Raw genomic sequence first — 19,318 nt, 5'->3', positions numbered from 1 at the left:
CGGCCAGACACGCACGCGGCGCAGCAGACGGCGCAATACTCACACGCTCAGTCTAGACTGACTCGGGGTACGCGCTTATGGTGCGCGTGCGCGTGCGGCCCGAGCGCAACCTGACAGAGTGCGTACCGCCACGCGCCGCTTATAAACAAGCCGACTCCGGGGCGTGGCTAAGATGCCGAAATCAGGCAGCTCCCGGACCTCCCCTAGGTCACCCCTCGGCTCAGTGGCCCCTCCCCTGCTCTTCAAATTTAACCATAATCCGAGTTGTGTTCTGTGGTTGCTAGGTGGCTGTCCCAGACTCCTCCCTGGTCGTGCCTACTCAGCACTTCCCTAAGACCTGTGGAGGTGGGTTGTTTCGGCGTGTTTAATTTGCATAATGCTGTGTGAACTCAATTTGGGTGGCTTAGAAGGCTCTGGGAAAGCTGGAGTCTTGTATCTTTACTAGTACGCTGAAATCTAGTCAACAAGCATGTATAAGAAAGGCAAAAAACAGTTCCTCAGTCAATAAGCATGCATTAAGCGGCTACTGTCTGCCAAGCATCATGCTAATTTCTGGGTAATACAAAGGTTAAAAAAAAAGTTCCTTTCATCTAGAAGTTCACAGTCTAATGTGGGAGACAACAGGTAAAAAAACTATGCACAAACAAGATATTTACTGGATAAATTGGAGACAATCCCAAAGAGAAGGCTCTAGTATTAAGGAGAATTGGGGAAAACTCCTTGCCGAAGATAGAATTCTATCTGAGACTTGAAGGAATCCAGGAGGTAGAGACTCCGAGAGAGAAATCCAAGCACAGGGGACAGCCAGTGAAAATGCTCGGATTTAGGAGATATGTCGTGTCATAGAAAGAAGGAACAGGCTGTATTCACTGGATAGCAAGAGTTCAGGAGGGGGAGGGAAGATAAAAGTTGAAAAGACCACGTCCATGGTGTTAGATGGGGGAAGGGGAAAAGCTCTCATTTTATTAGACACCTACTATTGGGCCAGTCATTGTGCTAAGAATTTTACAATTATCTTATTTGATTCTAACAAAAATCCTGAAAAGTAGATACTATTATTATCTCCATTTTACAAATGAAGAAATTGGGGTTCACATGATTAGGGTAGAGCTAATAGAGGCTCCTTTTGCCTGACTCCCCTCCTCAGTAGTAGAGCAGTAAACAGATTTTTAAAGCAAAACAAAACACTGAAAGGCATCAGCGATGCTGTTTTCCCTCTGTGCCATAGCTATTGGTAACTGTGAGAATAAGAGACTTAATAAAACAGCTTAGTGCTGCAATGGATAGAGTCCTGAACTTGGAATCAGACCTGGGTTTGGATCTTGCCACAAGCATTTTACTGCCTGTATGACTTTGGGCTAGTCACTTAAGTTTTCTTGACTTTAGTTTCCTCAGTTGTAAAATTAAGGGAGTTGGACCTTAAGGCTACATTCATAAACTTTGCTTAAATTTTGTTCATTATATAATGTTATTTTGTAAGGAATGATAACCACAATTTACGGAGAACTGACTGATCCTCACCTATTCCCCATGTCCAGGCCAATGAATTGCCTGGGGCTAATCAATCTTTGTCGATTCCAGACCCTTGACTGTTTTATGGATCTCCCAAACAAACTATCCCCCCCCCCAAGATTCCCAGACTTCCTGGACTTTAGATTATTATGCAATTTTTTTTCATTTAGAGTTAAGTAGTTTCTATTTGTGAGAAACTTACCTAACCTAAAGGCAGTCTCATAGCTCCTTCTATTCTGTTATGCCACATAAACCCTGTCCTCAGTCCCCATCTTTGGGGTATTCCTAGCAATTTTGCTTTGCCATACTCCAAGTTATAGCTCCTCTGTCTCGATTAAAGACCTTATTTCTCCTGTATTTATTGTTTCATTAATTTTCAGGTTGACAGGAATAACGTTTAAAAAATATTCTATGGGAAACTATCAAACAAAGTAGTGAAGAAGCCATAACTAATAGCAACTGGTATGTGCTACTGTAATCATATTATAATAGGGCAGACAACTAATATTAGTTGTAAATTCACTGTTAGTATTTATTTAGCAAAATTAGCTTACTAACTAGGTACCTGGCAGTTGGCTAAGTGCTGTGAATTCACAGAAATGCAAAAATGGTCCTTACCTCTAGGAGCACACATTGCATGGAATGGTTAATATTAAGATCAGCTGTTTTCAAAGAATAATACATTTAGAGCTGTCCATAAAGGTAATCAGGTCCCAAATCCCCCCATTTTACAAATGAAAAAACAGGCACAGAGCAATTAAATGACTTGTCCACAGTCATACAAAAATAAAGTGTTATTTTGTACTATTAAAGTGTGGAAAACTCTTGATTAGAAGTATCAAAAGGCTTAAGCAGGTCATACTCTTTGATATAAAATGGGATTGGGGTGGCAGGAGAGTTTGAACTTGATTGCCTCAAGGACCCTTTTAGCCCTTCATCCATTATCCTGTGAAAACAGCTGGTCTTTTTATTAACCAGTCTTAAAGCATGAATTTTTCTTGTAGTTCATGCGACAGGCATAACTACCATCTACTATTAGCCTGCCTAAATTATAGGGGTGAAATAACTGCTACTAAAGGTTTAATCTGTAAATTTAGAGCTATAAAATGACAGTACATTTAACATTGTCATAATTTTGATACATATTACTTTAGTGAATAATTGATGTACTCCCTGTGGATACTCAAGCGGTGGTACAGATCAACATCCTGTGCAACACTTACTTGTCTATGTCCTCCCTATTGAAGAAGAAACATTAATACTCTATGCTCACGCACCAGTTTGCCAGGAACAACTTTAAGATTAATGTAATCATTAACCATTTCTGACTTAGAGATGTCCAAAATGGCAGTTTCTCTATACCCTCCTAAATGTATTTTTTCTAAGACAGTTTTAAGTAAGATTTATAGGAATCCAAGAAGGAAAATCCCGCAACAGTGCACTTTTGAGTTAACATACCTAATAATTGCCCTCTTCTGGGTAGTGCAGAACAGTCCTGCTAAATATTATAAGTGTACTTGAAAATGTAATGTACCACTTCCACCTAATGGCTTGATCACTAAATTGCAGGGGAGACTTATTTATTTGTTTTAGGGTTCAATCTGTTAAATCTAAAGCTAAAGGGTGGGTGGTCTTCTAAAAGAGGCTCTTGGTAAAGGGATGGATATGCATTAAGTTTTTCTCTAATCATTATACATAAAAATATGAAGACTGGTTTGTGAAACAGACTTTTCTTTAAAAAGAATCAAATGAGATATTTGTAAAGTACTTAACTACCCACCCTGATTCAGGCTCTCTTTACCCCAATCCTGAGTAACTCCCCTCCTAGTCTTTTTTTTTGGGGGGGGGGAGCAAGGAGGGTTAAGTGACTTGCCCAGGGTCACACAGCTAGTAAGTGTCAAGTGTCGGAAATAATATTTGGGCTCAGGTCCTCCTGAATCCAGGGCTGGTGCTTTATCCACTGAGCCACCTAGCTGCCCCCTCATTTTACAGATATTAAGGAATTTTAAGAGGTCCCCTGAACTTGTCTTTTTGAATTGCCATATTTTCCAGAACATGGTATGTTATTTGTATCCCAAGCTGGACATCCATTGTGTCCTTGGGAGTCAAGACAGGAGCCAGTCAGTCTGTACTAGGCTGAGAAATTGTTTGTGTACCTGGGACCCTTGTAGATAAGCAGAACATCATATCTTAATGGTCCAGCAGTTTCCAAGGGAAAAGAATGCAGCTTTTGCCATTGCCTTGCTCCTCCACTTCAAGAGGGGTTTTGTCCTTTTCTCACCTTTCCTGCCCCTTTCCTGCCCCTTTCCCTCTTCCCTACCATAACCCTCTAAGGTAGGGATTTCTGATACCTCCTCTTCGTTGGTCCTGCTGTTATAAAAAAGCAAACTTCTATAAGGCTTAAGAATTCTCAGGGTTCAATGTCCATGTTCATTTCTCTTGTAATAAACCTAGTTTTCATGTATGTTTCATGAAATTGTGATTGCCTATTAACACAGATGAGGAAACTGAGGCAAACAGGGTTAATTGACTTGCCCAGGGTCACATAGCTAGTGAGAGTCTGAGGCCAGATTTGAACTCAAGAAAATGAGGCTTCCTGCTTCCAGGCCCAGTTTTCTATCCACGGCACCACCCAGCTGCCCATGATACATACATATGAAAAACATCAAATGTTATAAAGAATTTAAAGGAAGTATAATTCCCTACAGGTGAAGTTCCATAAGATGATGGACAGCTTCAAGGAAGATATTTTATTTGAGTTGAAGGATGGCTATGATTTCAAAAATCAGAGATCATGAGGGTGGTTATTTCAGACAGTAGCAATAGTTAACAAAGACTTAGAGGGGCAGCTAGATGGCGCAGTGGATAAAGCACCGGCCCTGGATTTAGGAGTACCTGAGTTCAAATCCAGCCTCAGACACTTCACACTTGCTAGCTGTGTGACCTTGGGCAAGTCACTTAACCCCAATTGCCCCACAAAAACAAACAAAAAAACCAACAAAAAAAACCCAAAGGCTTAGAGGTGAGGAATCTCAGAATGTGTTTATATACTGGTTATATAATTATAATCATGTAAAAAACATTCTCATAAATAAAGGAATAATGAGATGGAAATTATCTTGGAGTGGCAGATAGTTTAGAGCAGTTGTGGCTAACTCAATCCCAGTGGGCTGCATATTGACTTAGAAAACCACAAATTAAAATTACTTATGTTGTATTATATATTTATTTTGTTAAACTTTTCCAAATTATGTTTTAATGAGGTTCTACAGTACTCTGGAGTTTTGTTTGTTAAGGGCTAAAATTCTAGCTAGTCTGTCTAAAATATCTAATGAGTGGTCGCCAATAAATTATAAGCTTCAGCAAGAGTTAGACTTTTAAGCGTTTATTAAGGAGAATAAGAATTTGATAAAGAGAGAGAGAAAGGCCTAGATTCCTATCTATTAAAGGGAGAGCGCATTTCTAGCTCCCTTCTCCGCCAGAGTCCAGAGGAAAGAGCGTGAGACCGAGCGCCAGTCTCTTCCTTCCTCCTCCCACTAGCCTGCGTCACTTCCTTTTCCAAAGAAAAGACTCTTGGTCTTGCCCTCAAACACCTTCGCTTCATGGGTGGAACTCTTCTACAGTAAGTCTCCAGCAGGTGGTGTCATTCCAATCGTTACATGTTCATGGCAATATTGACACCACTGGCTTAGAGAATAGCTAGTCTAACCTTACACACAATATAGGAATATAGATAAGCAGCTCAACATTTATTAAGTGCTAGGGACTCTGCTGGGTAGTGAATATATAAGGGCAAAAATGAAACAGTCCCTCCCATCAAGAAACTTATAATCTTTGGGGAGATACAACTATACATAAAAGTAGGTTTGGCAACTTTTTGGCATCCTAGGATTTGTAATTTAAAGAGAAAAAATTCCCTTTAGAGAGCCTTGAAAGTGATTTGGGGATATCAAAATTTATGAGTAGCAAGATAAAATTGAATCACATCCCAGAGTTCTTAAAAGGACACACACAGGAGGCAGTTAGGTGGCACAGTGGATAAAGCACCGGCCCTAGATTCAGGAGTACCTGAGTTCAAATGTAGCCTCAGACACTTGGCACTTACTAGCTGTGTGACCCTGAGAAAGTCACTTAACCCCCATTGCTCCACAAAAACAGACAAAAAACAAAACAAAAGGACACACACACACACACAAACACAAACGATCTTCAAGAAAAAGACTGATAATAAGGATCAGGAACCTTAAGAGCTCAGCAGCAGCAATGGGGGTCAGCCACTTCAACCCTGACCAGAACAAAGGCTGATCCAGAAAGAATCAGAAGCACAAGATCGTCAGGAGAAACAAGTAAATGAAAAGAGAGGCATAGGTCCCCTCCTGTAGGCATCTCAGTGCAGATGACCAGGCTGAAGCTATTAGTGTTGTACCCATCTCTTCAAGGACTCAAGGAAGTTTCAGTACAAAAGTCTTCTCCTTTCTATTTTTCACTTTCTTTCATTTTTTCTTTTATTTGAGTCTTCTTATACAAAATGACCAATATGATAATGTTTTACATAATTGCACATGTAAAACCTATATCTGATTGCTTACTACCTCAGGGAGAGGGAAGGAGGGAATAGAATTTGGAACTTAAAACTTTAAACAAAAATGTTTTTAAAAATAAGTTAAAAAAACAACAAAAAAACCAAAGTCTGCTTTGTCCAATTTTCCCTCCCCAAGCTTGTCTAGTCACAGAGATAAACAACTTTAAAGTAGGCCAGAGAGCCACACCTTTGCCTGAAGGATAGCAATTTTTCAACTGGGGGCTCTGAGCTATTGTAATTTTGTCACCAATTTTTCATGTTACATAAATTCCATTAGATATCCAAGGGGACCACCTAGACTCATGGGATCATTTACATTGCCAATGAGCTTAAGAAAATGAGATGTGTTCTAACAGTGTAGCTGATTTAAATTTCCAGTGACATAGAGTGTAGCGAGGACTTGGAGTAAGGAGATTTAACAAGAAGAGGGGCAAGTAAAAAATGATCCTTTGGTTTAGACTCAAGGACAGAGAGAATCAATTTTAGGAAAATCAATTAAGAGCTAGAACAGCTGATATCATTAATAGAAATGTAATTCCCAGGTAGTTTGTTAGAAATGGGATGCTATCTTGAGGGAACAATAGGATCATGGGAAAGTTTCTTTTAATATATGGAAGACCTGACCGTGTTTTTAAGTAGAATGGAAAAAGCCACTAGAGAAGGAGAGATGGATAGTTGCAGCTCCTATTCATATAGAACTTTTAAGATTTACAAACATTACATGCATACATTATCTTACTTGGTCTTCACAACTGTAAAATAAGGACCTCAAAAGTTATGATTCCTTTTTTAAAGAACAGTAAAAAGAAGGTTAGAGTCTTGACATCACCTGCCTCTGACTCAAACAGCTAGGTAGTGTCAGTGGCAGGATTTAAACCCAGGTTTTCCCTGCCTAAGTCTAACACTCTCTCCCTGATACTAAACTAAGATGAAATAATAAAGCAAGTATCTGGAGGATGGAAGAGGGGCTAGCTGAGACTGAGGCCATAAATGGAGGGTTTAATTTTGGAAAACAAGAGGAATACTTTTTCTTCTAAGAAAAACAGAGTGAAGATGCAGAAGAATTGTACAGTCAAGAGGCAAGAAACTGAGGGAACTCAAATTGGATGGTCATGATTTCACCAAGCTAGGTGGGAAGTAAGGTCATCTGCAGAGTAAGGGACCTAGGGGGTAGAGGATGGGAAAGAATGTTTGAAATTACTTTGGGGAATTTGATTTAAATCAACTAGAGATGAACTTGCTGAGTAGATTTGAGGGTCCAATTAAACTACAATAGATGAACTTATAGTGGAACTAATTTAATTTTTTTCTTTTCTCCAAGAAGGCTCAGATTATTACAAATACTTTAAAACAAATGAATGAATATTGCCACTATCCAAAACCTCTAGTGTAATTTGATTGAGTATGATTTTCCATAATGACCCTATCCTATTGTATATCTGTGATGGAAACCACTTATTCATATAAACTTAGCTAATTCAGTATGAAGAATAATAAAGTCATTCAGTATGAAGAAAAGTAAGGCTTTTGAGTATGCCTAGTTTGCTGAAGGTGGAGCCTACTCTGCCAATACCATGTAGGTGAGGGTAGCCTCCTTGACTGGCCAGCAGTCTGTCTTTAAAAGAAGCACACTCACCAGGGATTCACTTTCTTTCCCCCATCTTTTTGACTCTTCTATCTGCTGCTCCTAGTGTTGATATCATGAAAAAAAGTAATAAGAGGGTAGAGACACTTGCCCTTAGTTTAGTAAGAAATGGGCCTAGGGGTGTTTGTTTCAACTTTGTATTTCTTCCTAGGTTTCAGCAGGCCAAAGGTGATCCCCATTGCAGGAATTTGAACCATAGAGACCTTGGAGCCAGGATTATAGGTGGTGCCACATCCAGCCATCTCAACATGAGAACCTTGAGAAGCCAGGGTTCCTGGCATTCGATGCCTAATGGGGTTTTAAAATTTGGAATGGTGAGTATGTTTTAAGGGAACTGAGCTAAACTATGAACCTAATCCCTTTCCATTCTCCAAAGACGGAGGTAGCACAAAAAGAGGGCTGGGATTATACCTCCCACAAATTAGAGGGAGTATATTTAGTTATTTGTGATATACCTTTTGAAGTAAACATTCCTTTGTAAAAAACTCCACTGTGTCACATAAGTACTTTTAATCTTCAGAAACAAGCTAATGATAATGATGGTGATGATGGTGATGATAATAATAATAGATTTATGAAATTCGATATGGTACATGTAGCTTGATTTTAAAAATAAGATTTAATGCAATTTATGAATGTTAAATATAGAGATAATTGTGCCTCCCATTTTCATAACTGAATTAGTATTTCTTGAATTTGTGATCAATTACCAAGAGAGAATTCTGAGAGGTAAGATAAGTTCCAGTGTCCCATCTAGGACAAAATCATATCAACTAAACTAACATTTCTTTTATTTCTAGACTCTTTCCTCATTCTTTTCCTCTTTGAATTAAAAAATAACAATCCAATCAGTATTTTATTCTCTTGACAAAAGAAAATAAGGGACTGGTTAATTAATATTGGTGACGTAATGATGAAGGGGAAAGATCCAGAGAATAAATGTAATAATCAATACTACACTTTGAACACCAGGTGGCACTGTATATCAATTTTCATTCAATTCTTTAAATGATCTTTAAAAAAATTCTTCCCATCTCCTAATAGAAGGCATTTTAAAAATTATTATTTCTTAAGCCTATAAAGTCTTTGCAATTAGAAAACATACATTTTTTGGCTATAGGAATGTTTTTGAATAGGAGATGATGCCAGGTGGAGGTCAGAAAAAAGCTGATGTAGTTTGTTCTACTGTACATTCAGTTAATTCCTTTTATATTTGAGTATCTCTATAACATCCATCAGGGAAATGAGGTGATAAAAGTTATGACACTTTCAGGCCTAATTCCATAGAACCTCCCCCTGCCTTCCTCTTCACTGAGGAGTCACTCCACAAGCATCTCAACAACCATTTATTAAGCAATTACTAAGTGTAGGAGATACAAAAACAAAGTGGAAGGACAAATCCCTGTTCTCAAGAAATATACATTCTAATGGAGGAAGACAACACAAAAAGAAGCTGAAAGGTCAGAAAGGAAAAGACAAAGTTATGCCTTGTACTTTCAGTATACAGTCTGGAAAGGGCCTGGGCCCTCTTCTAAGATGGCCATTTTGGGAAGACCCACCTGATCAGAGGCTACAGAAACCAGGAAACTTCCAATGTATGAATTCCAGGCTTCAGGCTCTAGGGGGCGTTTCTATCACATACCCCACACCCCCCTCCAGGAAAGTCAGAGGGCATCCAGAAGAGCAGTGAAGACCATCTTCCCAGTTCTTCGGGTTCACAACTATAAAGAATTAATTGTGATTTGAGGTTTCCATGACCCCATCTTTGCCTAAAATTAGAAATCCCATGAGCCCTGACCTCGCTCAGGGGCAGTGCCACCATGACTGGAAGCTGGGTGAGGGCAGTCAGGTGACCTCCGGCATCCGGAAGTTGAAGGAGGGCTGGCAGTTCTAGAGCAACTCATTAATTCTGTCAATCAGGGCTGCCAGACAATTAGCTTGGAGCTGTGTGTCTGTCCGCCCTGTTTCCTGGGAGCCTGGGGATTGCTGGTAAAGAGAAGAGAGGAGACTCACTATTCTGGTGTTGGAGCTGGAAAGAGATAGGACACAACTGTATGTTCTGCTGAGCCCTGGGCGGTGGTGTGATTCAGGTCATATTGTTTTCCTTTCCCCATTCCTTTTTTTTTTTCCCCTTTCCCTTAATTCTACTAATCTTACTTGTGTTTTTAAGTTTGTTCTTGTTAATAAACTGTTCTGTTTTTGAAAGAGACTGTTAATTTCCTTCCTTGCCCCAATATTTCAAGCTACCTAATTAACACTCCCCAATTAAAATTTGTCACCTACACAACTTAGGTGTCATCCTCAACTGTTCGCCATCTTTTACCCTCCATATCCAATCTATTGCCAGGGCATGTTAATTTTACCTTTGTAACATCTCTTCAATGTATCCCCTTCTCTCCTAATACTGCCACCAGCTTGGTGTAGGCCCTCATTACCTCACACCTGGACTACTGCAATAGCCTGCTTGTTGGTCTCCCTATCACAAGTCTCTCCCCACTCTGGTCCATCCTCCACTAGGGCCAAATTGATTTTCCTAAAGCTCAGATCTGACCATGTCATCCCTCTGCTCAATAATCTGTGGTGGTGGTTCCCTATCACCTCTAGGATCAAAAACAATAAGTCTCTGTTTAGTGTTTAAAGTCCTTCATAACCTAGTTACTGTCCCTTTAGTTTTGTTGTTTTTAAAATATCTTATGTTCTCCCACATGTTCTTTGATCCAAAAACCAGTCTCCTTGCCATTTCTCCAACAAAATATTATCTCAGAATTTTCTCTAGTTGTTCTCCATTCTTGGCCTCCTGACTTCCTTCAAATCCCAACTAAAATTCAACCTTCTTCAGGAAACCTTACCAATTCCTCTTAATTCTAGTGCCTTCTCTCCATTAATTACTTCTTATTTAACCTGTACATAGTTCATTTGTACATATTTATTTGCTTGTTGTCTTCCCCATTATATTGTGAGCTTGAAAGTAGGGAATATTGATTACTCTTTTTTTGCATCCCCATCATTTAGCACCATGCCTTGTCACATAGACACTTTATAAATAATAATTGACTGACATGGCTGGCCCTGGGCACTTTATAAATATATGCAGTTGTGTTGTTTAAAATCTAAATGGTGGGTCCTAATCTGCCCCACCCCAGTCTTGGGGTGGGGTGAAGCTGGCTAAAATCACTGATAAATTCAGCAAGAGTTTAGGCTTTTAAAGATTTATTAAAATATATATAAATTATTGAAGAGAGATTGAGAACAGATTCCTTATAGCATGGAAGTCCTAGCTTAGATCTAATTTGGTATAGCCAGAGAGAAAGAAATCAATTTCCTTTCCTAGCAGCCCACATGAAATCTCTCACCACCAAACTGATGTCCCGAATGACAAGGGATACTCCTGTTCTCCCTCTGCCGCCATGAGCCTCTTCCTCACCAAAAAAAAAAAAGGACTTCCTCTATGATCGAGCATCTCCTTCCTAGTTCCTCTCTTCTTCCCCCAAAGGGGAGGTCCTTCAAGCTGACTGGTTGAGAGTGGTCTCTTGCTGATGTCAGTTGTACACCAATATGTCACTCAGGGCCAGCCAGGTATGGTCCCCATCCAATCATCCTTAAGTAGGTACTTAGCCAGTTTCTCATTCTTACCCAATTCAAATAATACTAAATCAATTAGGTGGGACCCCTGGCCATCTGCCAAATTCCATTATTTTATTGCACAGTTCAGCTCTCATTTCAAGACTATATTTAGGAATATTGCTGCCTATTCCCTACACACAGTTTCATTTTCTTTACTAGATAATGCCAAATCATAAGCTGCCATTTCCATTATTTAATTCTTACAGTGGATAGCAGGTTGGACCAACAGGACTTCTAGGGTTTTTTTGACTGATATTTAATACAACAGCCCAAGACACTAGTTAACATGAATGTGTTAGTATTTAGGGCTAACTTTCATGTTCTTTTTATGTATTAAAAAAGAGAAAACCACATAATCTTAAAAGTATTAGTTAAAATTATTCTAAATGCAATTTTTCTTGTAGCATAATGCTCTAAATACCATTATGTTGACTCATGAAAATTATCGCAACAAGTATATTATTTTTATAATCTAAATTCTAAATTCCAGTGTCTGGCACACAGCAGGTACTTAATAATGCTTACTGACTTTATTGGATGTTACTAAATTATGTTTACAGGTTGTTGTTTGTCCTTTGTTGTCTGAAGAGGACCAGTGACATCATGAGCTGATGTCTTGTGTGTGAATTGGATTTAAGTAAGGCAAAATTGCAGAAAGTTAGCCTCACTCTCTTTCAGTCATTGAATTCCAATGGCAGGATAAAAGTCAGGAGAAATGGCAATGATCTGGGTTGCAGTGGATGCCCTTGGCATCTTAGATGTCTGACCAAGTACTACTAAGTACTCCACAGTGCCCGCGTTTAGTCAACTTCATGGCTGTTGGAACAAATTTTTCTCACCTGCCTATTTTTTTTTCCTGTTTCTTTTTTTTGGGGGGGGGGCAATGAAGGTTAAGTGACTTACCCAGGGTCACACAGCTAGTAAATGTCAAGTATCTGAGGCTGGATTTGAACTCAGGTCCTCCTGAATCCAAGGCCAGTGCTTTATCCACTGCCCCACCTAGCTGTCCCCACACCTGCCTATTTCTATGGGGTGGGAGAGTAATGGGGTTGGGGAGGTCTTCACATGCTTGGGGTAGACATCCCTTTAGCTCATCAACAGGTTTGAGGCCTGTCAGTTACCCTCAGTCAGCTTTAGCGGTTGGCTTGAGGTTTACCTGGGGTATGGCCACTGCGCATACTACACCTTCTTGGGAGCTACAGGTGAAAGTTGGGTGACTGACTGAACACCAAAGGTAGAAAGCAGCCCTGAAAAGGGCTCAGCCAAGTCCTCACACCCGAGGTGCTAGTTCTCCTTTAACATTCTATACACTCCATGTTTATGGTACAGGGTAACTGAAGAACCCAGAAACTTAATATGCTCTGATAGCAATCAGACATATTATTAAAACAAACAAACAAAAAACCCTACTCTAGTAGCTGCCCTATTATTCTGAGGAAAATATGAAAAAGAAGCTATTGGTGTAAATGTATGCAAATTTTAGGAATGAACTACCTTTCCTTGAAATAGAGACACAAATATAAAGGTACTGAAATAACCAATTACCTGAAAAACCCTGCTCTTAACCTAGGCATTATCTACAACATACAACTTTTTAAGAACTGACCCCATTCTCAAGCAAAATGATGCTACATTTTTTTATACAGTACTCAGCTATGTAATTACTGTGAAGTCCCCATTCTCAACCTTTAGGTTCATAGAATCATAGGATTTAGAATTGGAAGATAAAAAGTCTGACCTCCCTTCCTCTAGTGTATTTAATATTTATTAAAGCATGGTTCTCTCCCTCCCCTCATTGTTGTCATTTCTCAGTGAGTTCCAACAGAACCCTCCCTTATTACAAAGTAAAATTCAGGAAAACAACCCAACAGGTTGACCACATCTGACAGCCTGTTTCATTCTCCAACTGTATTCCACCACCTGGGTGGTAGTACTGGGGGTGACAGTGAAATCACAGACCCTTGGAAGTATTTCTGTTACATAGCCTGTGCTTTATAGGTTGCTGTGCAGTATCAAAATAAAGAACCCAAACAGAAACAGAGTTCTGATTTGTACCGTGGCAATTTGAATTATAAACCACCGCTATTTTAGCACGAAGAATAAAACAATCCATCTGATTCCATTCAGTGCTTCTGAAATTTCAGGGACAATTCTGCCATTGGCTTCCATAAAGCCCTTGGATTATGTCTTGGAAAGCAAGTTATATAGATAATTGCCTTATAGGCAAAATGCAAAGTATGTCGAAGAACATCACTGTAATTATGTAGATGAGTAATGTATAAAGCCCAAAGGGCTGTTATCATTATTGCTTGGCTTGGGAAATGACGTTTAAATTAATTGCGATAGTATGTCAAGGGCCAATATAGACAATTGGTTGTGTTCCCACCCCGCTCTCGTCTTACCCCCACCCCTAACCCCCATAGAAAGAAAATGAATGCTGAGTTCTAAAGAACAGGTTAGGTTCCCAAGCAAACAAGCAGTATTTATTAAGCCCCTTCTTTCTAGGTGCCTGGTATTGTGCGAAGCGCGAAGAAGTGCTAACAGGTGAGGTGGTCAAACATTACCCATATTGGTATATTGATGTTTGGTTTGTTTTTTCTTCTTTAGAAAATGTTATGCGGGCGGGACAAGGAAAGGGAAATCGGGGAAATGTTTTGCAAAACCAAAAGATTAACATTTAATTTTGATGATGGGCTTTTTCAAAGTATTATTCTTCTCTAGCCCCAAGCCCGGGCTCTTGGCTGCATACAGTGGCTGCAGCTGAGTTGTAGGCTTGGGTCTCAAGATCACCAGCCCCGGACTCCGTCCTCGCCTCCGGTGAGGGTCTCCCCGCCTCACAACCCATCCAGGACCGAGCTCAAATCGCGATAAAGACCGGCCGGACGAGGGAGAAAGACACTGGCCGAAACAGGAAGCTCGCTTCCCGCCAGCCGTCCCCCGCCGGACACACCGGAGAAGGCGGCGAAGGCGAAGTACCCGCGGCACCCACTGCGCCCGCGCCTGCCATGCCGGGCAGGCGCAGCCTACGGGTCGCGGCACCGCGGGCGCGGGGAGAAGCGTGGGCGAGGCTGGACAGAGCCGTGGTGACACCGAGCCGCTCACCCGCGGGGACGGCGGCGCTGGTGAGACCGGTCACAGCACGACCATCAGGGCCTGGGGGCGGGGCGTCCGCTTCCTCTGACGCGCTCGGCCTGCTGAGGAAGGGGGGGGGTGGGGGGAGAGAGATTTCCTCCAACCACCGGCTCGACCGGTTCCCGGGACCCTGGGGAGGGGAGGTCTCGCCGCCGGCGGAGGGGCCCGGTCCCCTCTCGGGCCATGTCCTTGCTCAGAGCGGCCGCTATCGCAGGGGCCCGGCTCCTCGCCCGGAGCCGCTGGCGCTCGAACGTCTCAGTCACGGTCGGGTACGGTGCAGGGAGAGGGAGTGGGGGCGGAGAAGGCGTGCGGTGCCTCGGGGCGAGCGGCCCCAACGTCGATGGGGGAGAACTGGGCTTGCAGCTCTGGGGCCTGAGGGTGGGGGTAGGATGAGGAGACCGTCCTGGCGTTGTGGGGGGGGGGGGGCGGAGAAGGTGGCTACACAATTGGGGGTTTGTTCACGTAGAGGTTCTGACGTGGTGGTGGGGGGGCGCCCTTTCTCCCCTAGGCAGAAATCTTCTCACCCCTTTCCTCAGGACGCCAGAAACAGCGGGGGTGGGGGTCGGGGCGCCACCACCCTCAAGATCTATTCTCTGGGCTTTTGGGCGACTAAGAACTCCCAATACAAGTAGGGGAAGAAGAGTGACCAGCTTTTGCCCACTCTTCATTTTTTTTCACCAGTGACCTAAGAAGGAAGAGATGGGAGGAAGGAAGTTTAGTTTTCTTATAGGAGTTTAACTACACCTCACCACCATCACCCTCTAAAAAGAAAAGCCAGCTAGCACCACGGTAGCTAGAGTTTATATATCACTTTAGAGTTTGTAAAACCCTTCTAAGAGTCTGGAAGGTTCGCAAATTTGGCTAGACGCTGGCTGTGTGATCCTGGGCAAGTCACCTAACCTCTGTCTTTTCCTCATTAGTGAAATGAGGATAATAACCTTCCCAGGATTGTTTTGGGGATAAAATGAGATCATTTTTGCAGAACAATTTGTGGCATTAAAGTGCTAGCTATTATTACAATTCTTTATGTGCTCTCTTAATTGATCAGTTGGGGAAGGGGAAATAGGAACTGGCACTCCCCTTTATTATATGTGGCAGATAGTGCTTTGAGCAACTGGAGTAGGGAAAGGGCCTCTCCGGAGAAGGGTCATTTGGAGATCTCTTTCATAAACGGTATCCAGGGGGAATTTGAAAGGTTTTGTTTTTGTTTTTTTAAAGAAGTGGATTTAAAAGAAGTCCAGAATTCCTGGACATTGGAAAATGGACATTCAGGAAGGTTAGAGAGTTGCATCCATCAAGGATTTATATAAAGAGCTAAGGGCCCCCAAATGAGCCCTGCCCAAAGGACTCAGGGGAAAAAAACTGCTAAGGGATCATATAGTATCTCTTTTAAGTTATATTTGGGGAGAACAAGAAAAAGAAGGCCTGCTTCTTGCAGGTATGTAATGGTACCTTGCTAACATAAAACAGAACCCTTTTGTTCCTATTCCCTTTGGTCAAAGATACTGGCATTTAAACTGGAAGTGTTAGAACAATGTAAAGAAGAAATTGCAATGGTAGATAAATGAGAAGGTAATAAAGGAGCACCTTTAAATAAGATAGCTGTCTAGGTTCAGCTCTGGTCTTGAAGGATTTTGAAGATGAGATACTGGGAACACCCTTTTTAGGAATGATGAAAAATAGAAGTACCCAGGAGATTGGAGAATAAGTGTTTTGATTTTTCTAAGGCAAAGAATAGATTCTAGAAACTACACATCAGTAGTTTTTACCTCAATCCCTTATATAATACTAGGCCAAATTATTAAACAGGTGGTTTGTGAGTATTGATCGGGGGGTGTGGGAAAATGCATATCCCTAGATATTAAGGAGCTAAAATTGTCATCCTCTAAAATTGGAGCTAATAAGAAGCAAGATAAAATGGATGAAATTAGCTGATTGTAGAAGTAGTACACCTTAAAGAAATGGCAATATGAGAAGTCTGATCTGTAGAAACAAGTTATTTACTCAATTGCCTTGTTACTAAGCAGGCTACTTAGTTGGCCCTGTGGTAGTCTTATGGTTAGATTCTAAGCTCCTTGACATCTGGGACTGTCTTTTGCTAATTTTTGTGTCCTGAAGCTTAGTACAGTACCTGGTATAAAGTAGGTGCTGTAAGGGGCTAAAATTCTAGCTATGATGTCTAAAATCTAATGAATGGTTACCTTAAATTAGAAAACATATAGCACCAATCTTTGGGCATTAAGTATGTATTAAAGTATATTAGGGGTAAGTAAAGAGAAGCACGTGGATCAAGTATGACATTTGCTTGCTCTCCCTATCCTGCCTGTCTCTTGCTCCCCTGCCCAAGTCTCCCACCAAAAGACCTGCTTGCTCCTCAGGTCCTCCCAGAAGCCTCCTGAGAAACCAGAAACAGGCAGTCTACACATACAGCTCCAAGCTAATTGGCTGGTAGCTCTGATTGACAGGTCCCACAGGTGGTTCTATAGATGTAACTTCCTGACACAGGCAACTTCTGGATGCTAAAAGTCACATGGTTTCTAAATCACATGCTTTCTCCTCATGGCGGAGCTTCCCTACAATATCTTTCCCAGCAGGGGATGTCATTCCAATTCTCATAGTGCTTTTAAAATATAGATTGATCCATCTCTGTGGAGTCTAGAAAAAGAGCCAAATGACAAGAATATTTTAATGTTTGCCCTGCCCCTGTCATGGTGAAGTACTGATGCCAGTTCTTTAGGAGAAAACTGCTGGACTGGATTTAGACAGTTTATTAATCAAATCTATCTTGGTGGAAACTAACATTGATAGGGAGCTTTAAGATTTAATTTTAGGGGCAGCTAGATGGCACAGTGGATAGAGCACCAGCCCTGGATTCAGGAGGACCTGAGTTCAAATGCGGCCTCAGACACTTAATACTTACTAGCTGTGTGACCCTGGGCAAGTCACTTAACCCCAATTGCCTCACTAAAAAAAAAAAAGATTTCATTTTAATAATAGCTAACATTTATAGAAAGTTTGCAAGATATTTTGAATCTGTTATTTGATCCTCACAGCAACCTATGTTACTATCCCCATTTTACAGATGAAGAAATTTACTTGCCCAAAATAACACTGCTAGCAATTGTCTGAGGCAGAATTTAAATTTTGGTCTTCTGACTCTAAAATCCAGCATTGTATTCACCACATCATCTAGCTGAGGAAAAACAGCCCTTAAGAACATCTGACTCCTTTTGTTTTAAGTTTATACTGGACAAGCAACTTTTTTTTCTTTTTTTCTTTTTTTTAAACCATGAAGGATTAATAAGATTATTGTATAGGAGGTTGGGGGAAATAGACTGATGATACTGAGATAATAAGTAAAGGATTATTGACTGAGGGTAGGCTGATGATTTCTGGGTAATTGTAAGGAATCATACTACTTAGCCCTTACCTTGATTCTATTTTTTCTTAGCTAAGTGTGACTTTTAGAAGTGGAAAAATAGAACAAAATGGTTAGTAGGGACTTGAAACCTAAGCTAAGAGATTAGATTGTCAGGCAACAATCTATCTTCCCTCAATGAAATTGATTCCTCATGTCTTGATATGCTAGACCTTTGAAAGAATTTATAGATATCAAACGTTTTTTGAAAGATCTTAGAAAATGGACAAAGGGGAAGTTTTAAAGAAGCACATTTAGGCTTACTGTAAAGAAAAAGTTCCTAACCATTGGAGCAATTCCAAAGTGGACTGGGGGAAGGTAGTACGTTGTTCCTTGGAAATCTTTATGCTGAATGACCACTTATTAGGATGTTACAGGATTTTTTTTTTTTCAAAAATGGATGGGCTGGGGCGGCTAGGTGGCACAGTGGATAGAGTACCGGCCCTGGAGTCAGGAGTACCTGAGTTCAAACCCAGCCTCAGATACTTAACACTTACTAGCTGTGTGACTCTGGGCAAGTCACTTAACCCCAATTACCTCACTAAAAAAAAAAAAATGAATGGGCTACACCAGATTGCCTCTAATGTCCCTACTTTCTGTGATTAACCACCAGGAATCTTTACAGGCTGTAAAGAAAATGACCAATACCAGTTTTCTTTCTAAGCATATCTCCTACTGTAAATTAATAAGTTAGTTTTTATAATATTAGGGATCGGCTACCTACAGCCACTTCTGGGTGGGCTGTCATTATAGCTTTCCTGAGCTTGTTGAGATGAATGGACAAAAGGTGACAGTAGTAGGGTGTGTTCATACTGAGCCTTTAGTACTGGGTTTTTAATGTTTTATTGTGAGAACACTGGCTAGGGGAGTAAGTAACTGGGTTCATTCCTTGGGTGAGTGACTTCATCACTCTAGGTCTGTTTCCTTATATGTAATTTTTGGAGGTTGTACTACATGAGATAGCATGGTATGGTGACTAAGGCCTTGACTGGGAATCAAGAAAACAGTTCCTGATTCTGCTATAGATACTGTTTTTGTGATATTGGGCAAGTCGGGGCAGCTAGGTGGCGCAGTGAATGGAGCACCGACCCTGGAGTCAGGAGGACCTGAGTTCAAATCCAGCCTCAGACACTTAATGATTACTGGCTATGTGACGCTGGGCAAGTCACTTAACCCCAATTGCCTCACCCCCCCAAAAAAAAAATTCATTAAGGAATAATATTTTGGCAGCTAGGTGGCTCAGTGGATAGAGTACCAGCCCTGGATTCAGGATGACCTGAGTTCAAATCCAGCCTCAGATACTTAACACTTACTAGCTGTGTGACCTTGGGCAAGTCACTTAACACCCCCCCCCAAAATGTAAAAGTGATATTGGGCAAGTCATTGAACCTCTCTGTGCCTTAGT

The 19,318-nt window shown here is 41.1% G+C and overlaps 1 protein-coding gene across 3 annotated transcripts in view; it reads left to right on the top strand.

Annotated features, from left to right (window-relative positions):
- Window positions 1-14,330: 14,330 nt before the first annotated feature.
- GLRX2 (glutaredoxin 2) overlaps window positions 14,331-19,318 on the top strand; it is a 41,373-nt gene continuing 36,385 nt past the window's right edge. The window contains exon 1 of one of the 3 annotated variants that reach the window (XM_044001573.1): window positions 14,331-14,485. Coding sequence is in view for 2 of the 3 variants with exons in the window: in XM_044001572.1 (XP_043857507.1) it covers window positions 14,679-14,764 (86 nt within the window). In the remaining variant the exon portion in view is untranslated. Of the gene's footprint in view, window positions 14,486-14,575; window positions 14,765-19,318 lie in introns of those variants that run through there. The other 2 variants (XM_044001572.1, XM_044001571.1) reach the window with 2 other exon arrangements.

Source organism: Dromiciops gliroides, chromosome 4 (assembly GCF_019393635.1).
Source record: "Dromiciops gliroides isolate mDroGli1 chromosome 4, mDroGli1.pri, whole genome shotgun sequence".
NCBI classification, from domain to species: Eukaryota; Metazoa; Chordata; class Mammalia; order Microbiotheria; family Microbiotheriidae; genus Dromiciops; species Dromiciops gliroides.
The sequence above is the reverse complement of the archived record's forward strand: the minus strand, read 5'-3'. Positions and strand labels throughout refer to the sequence as shown.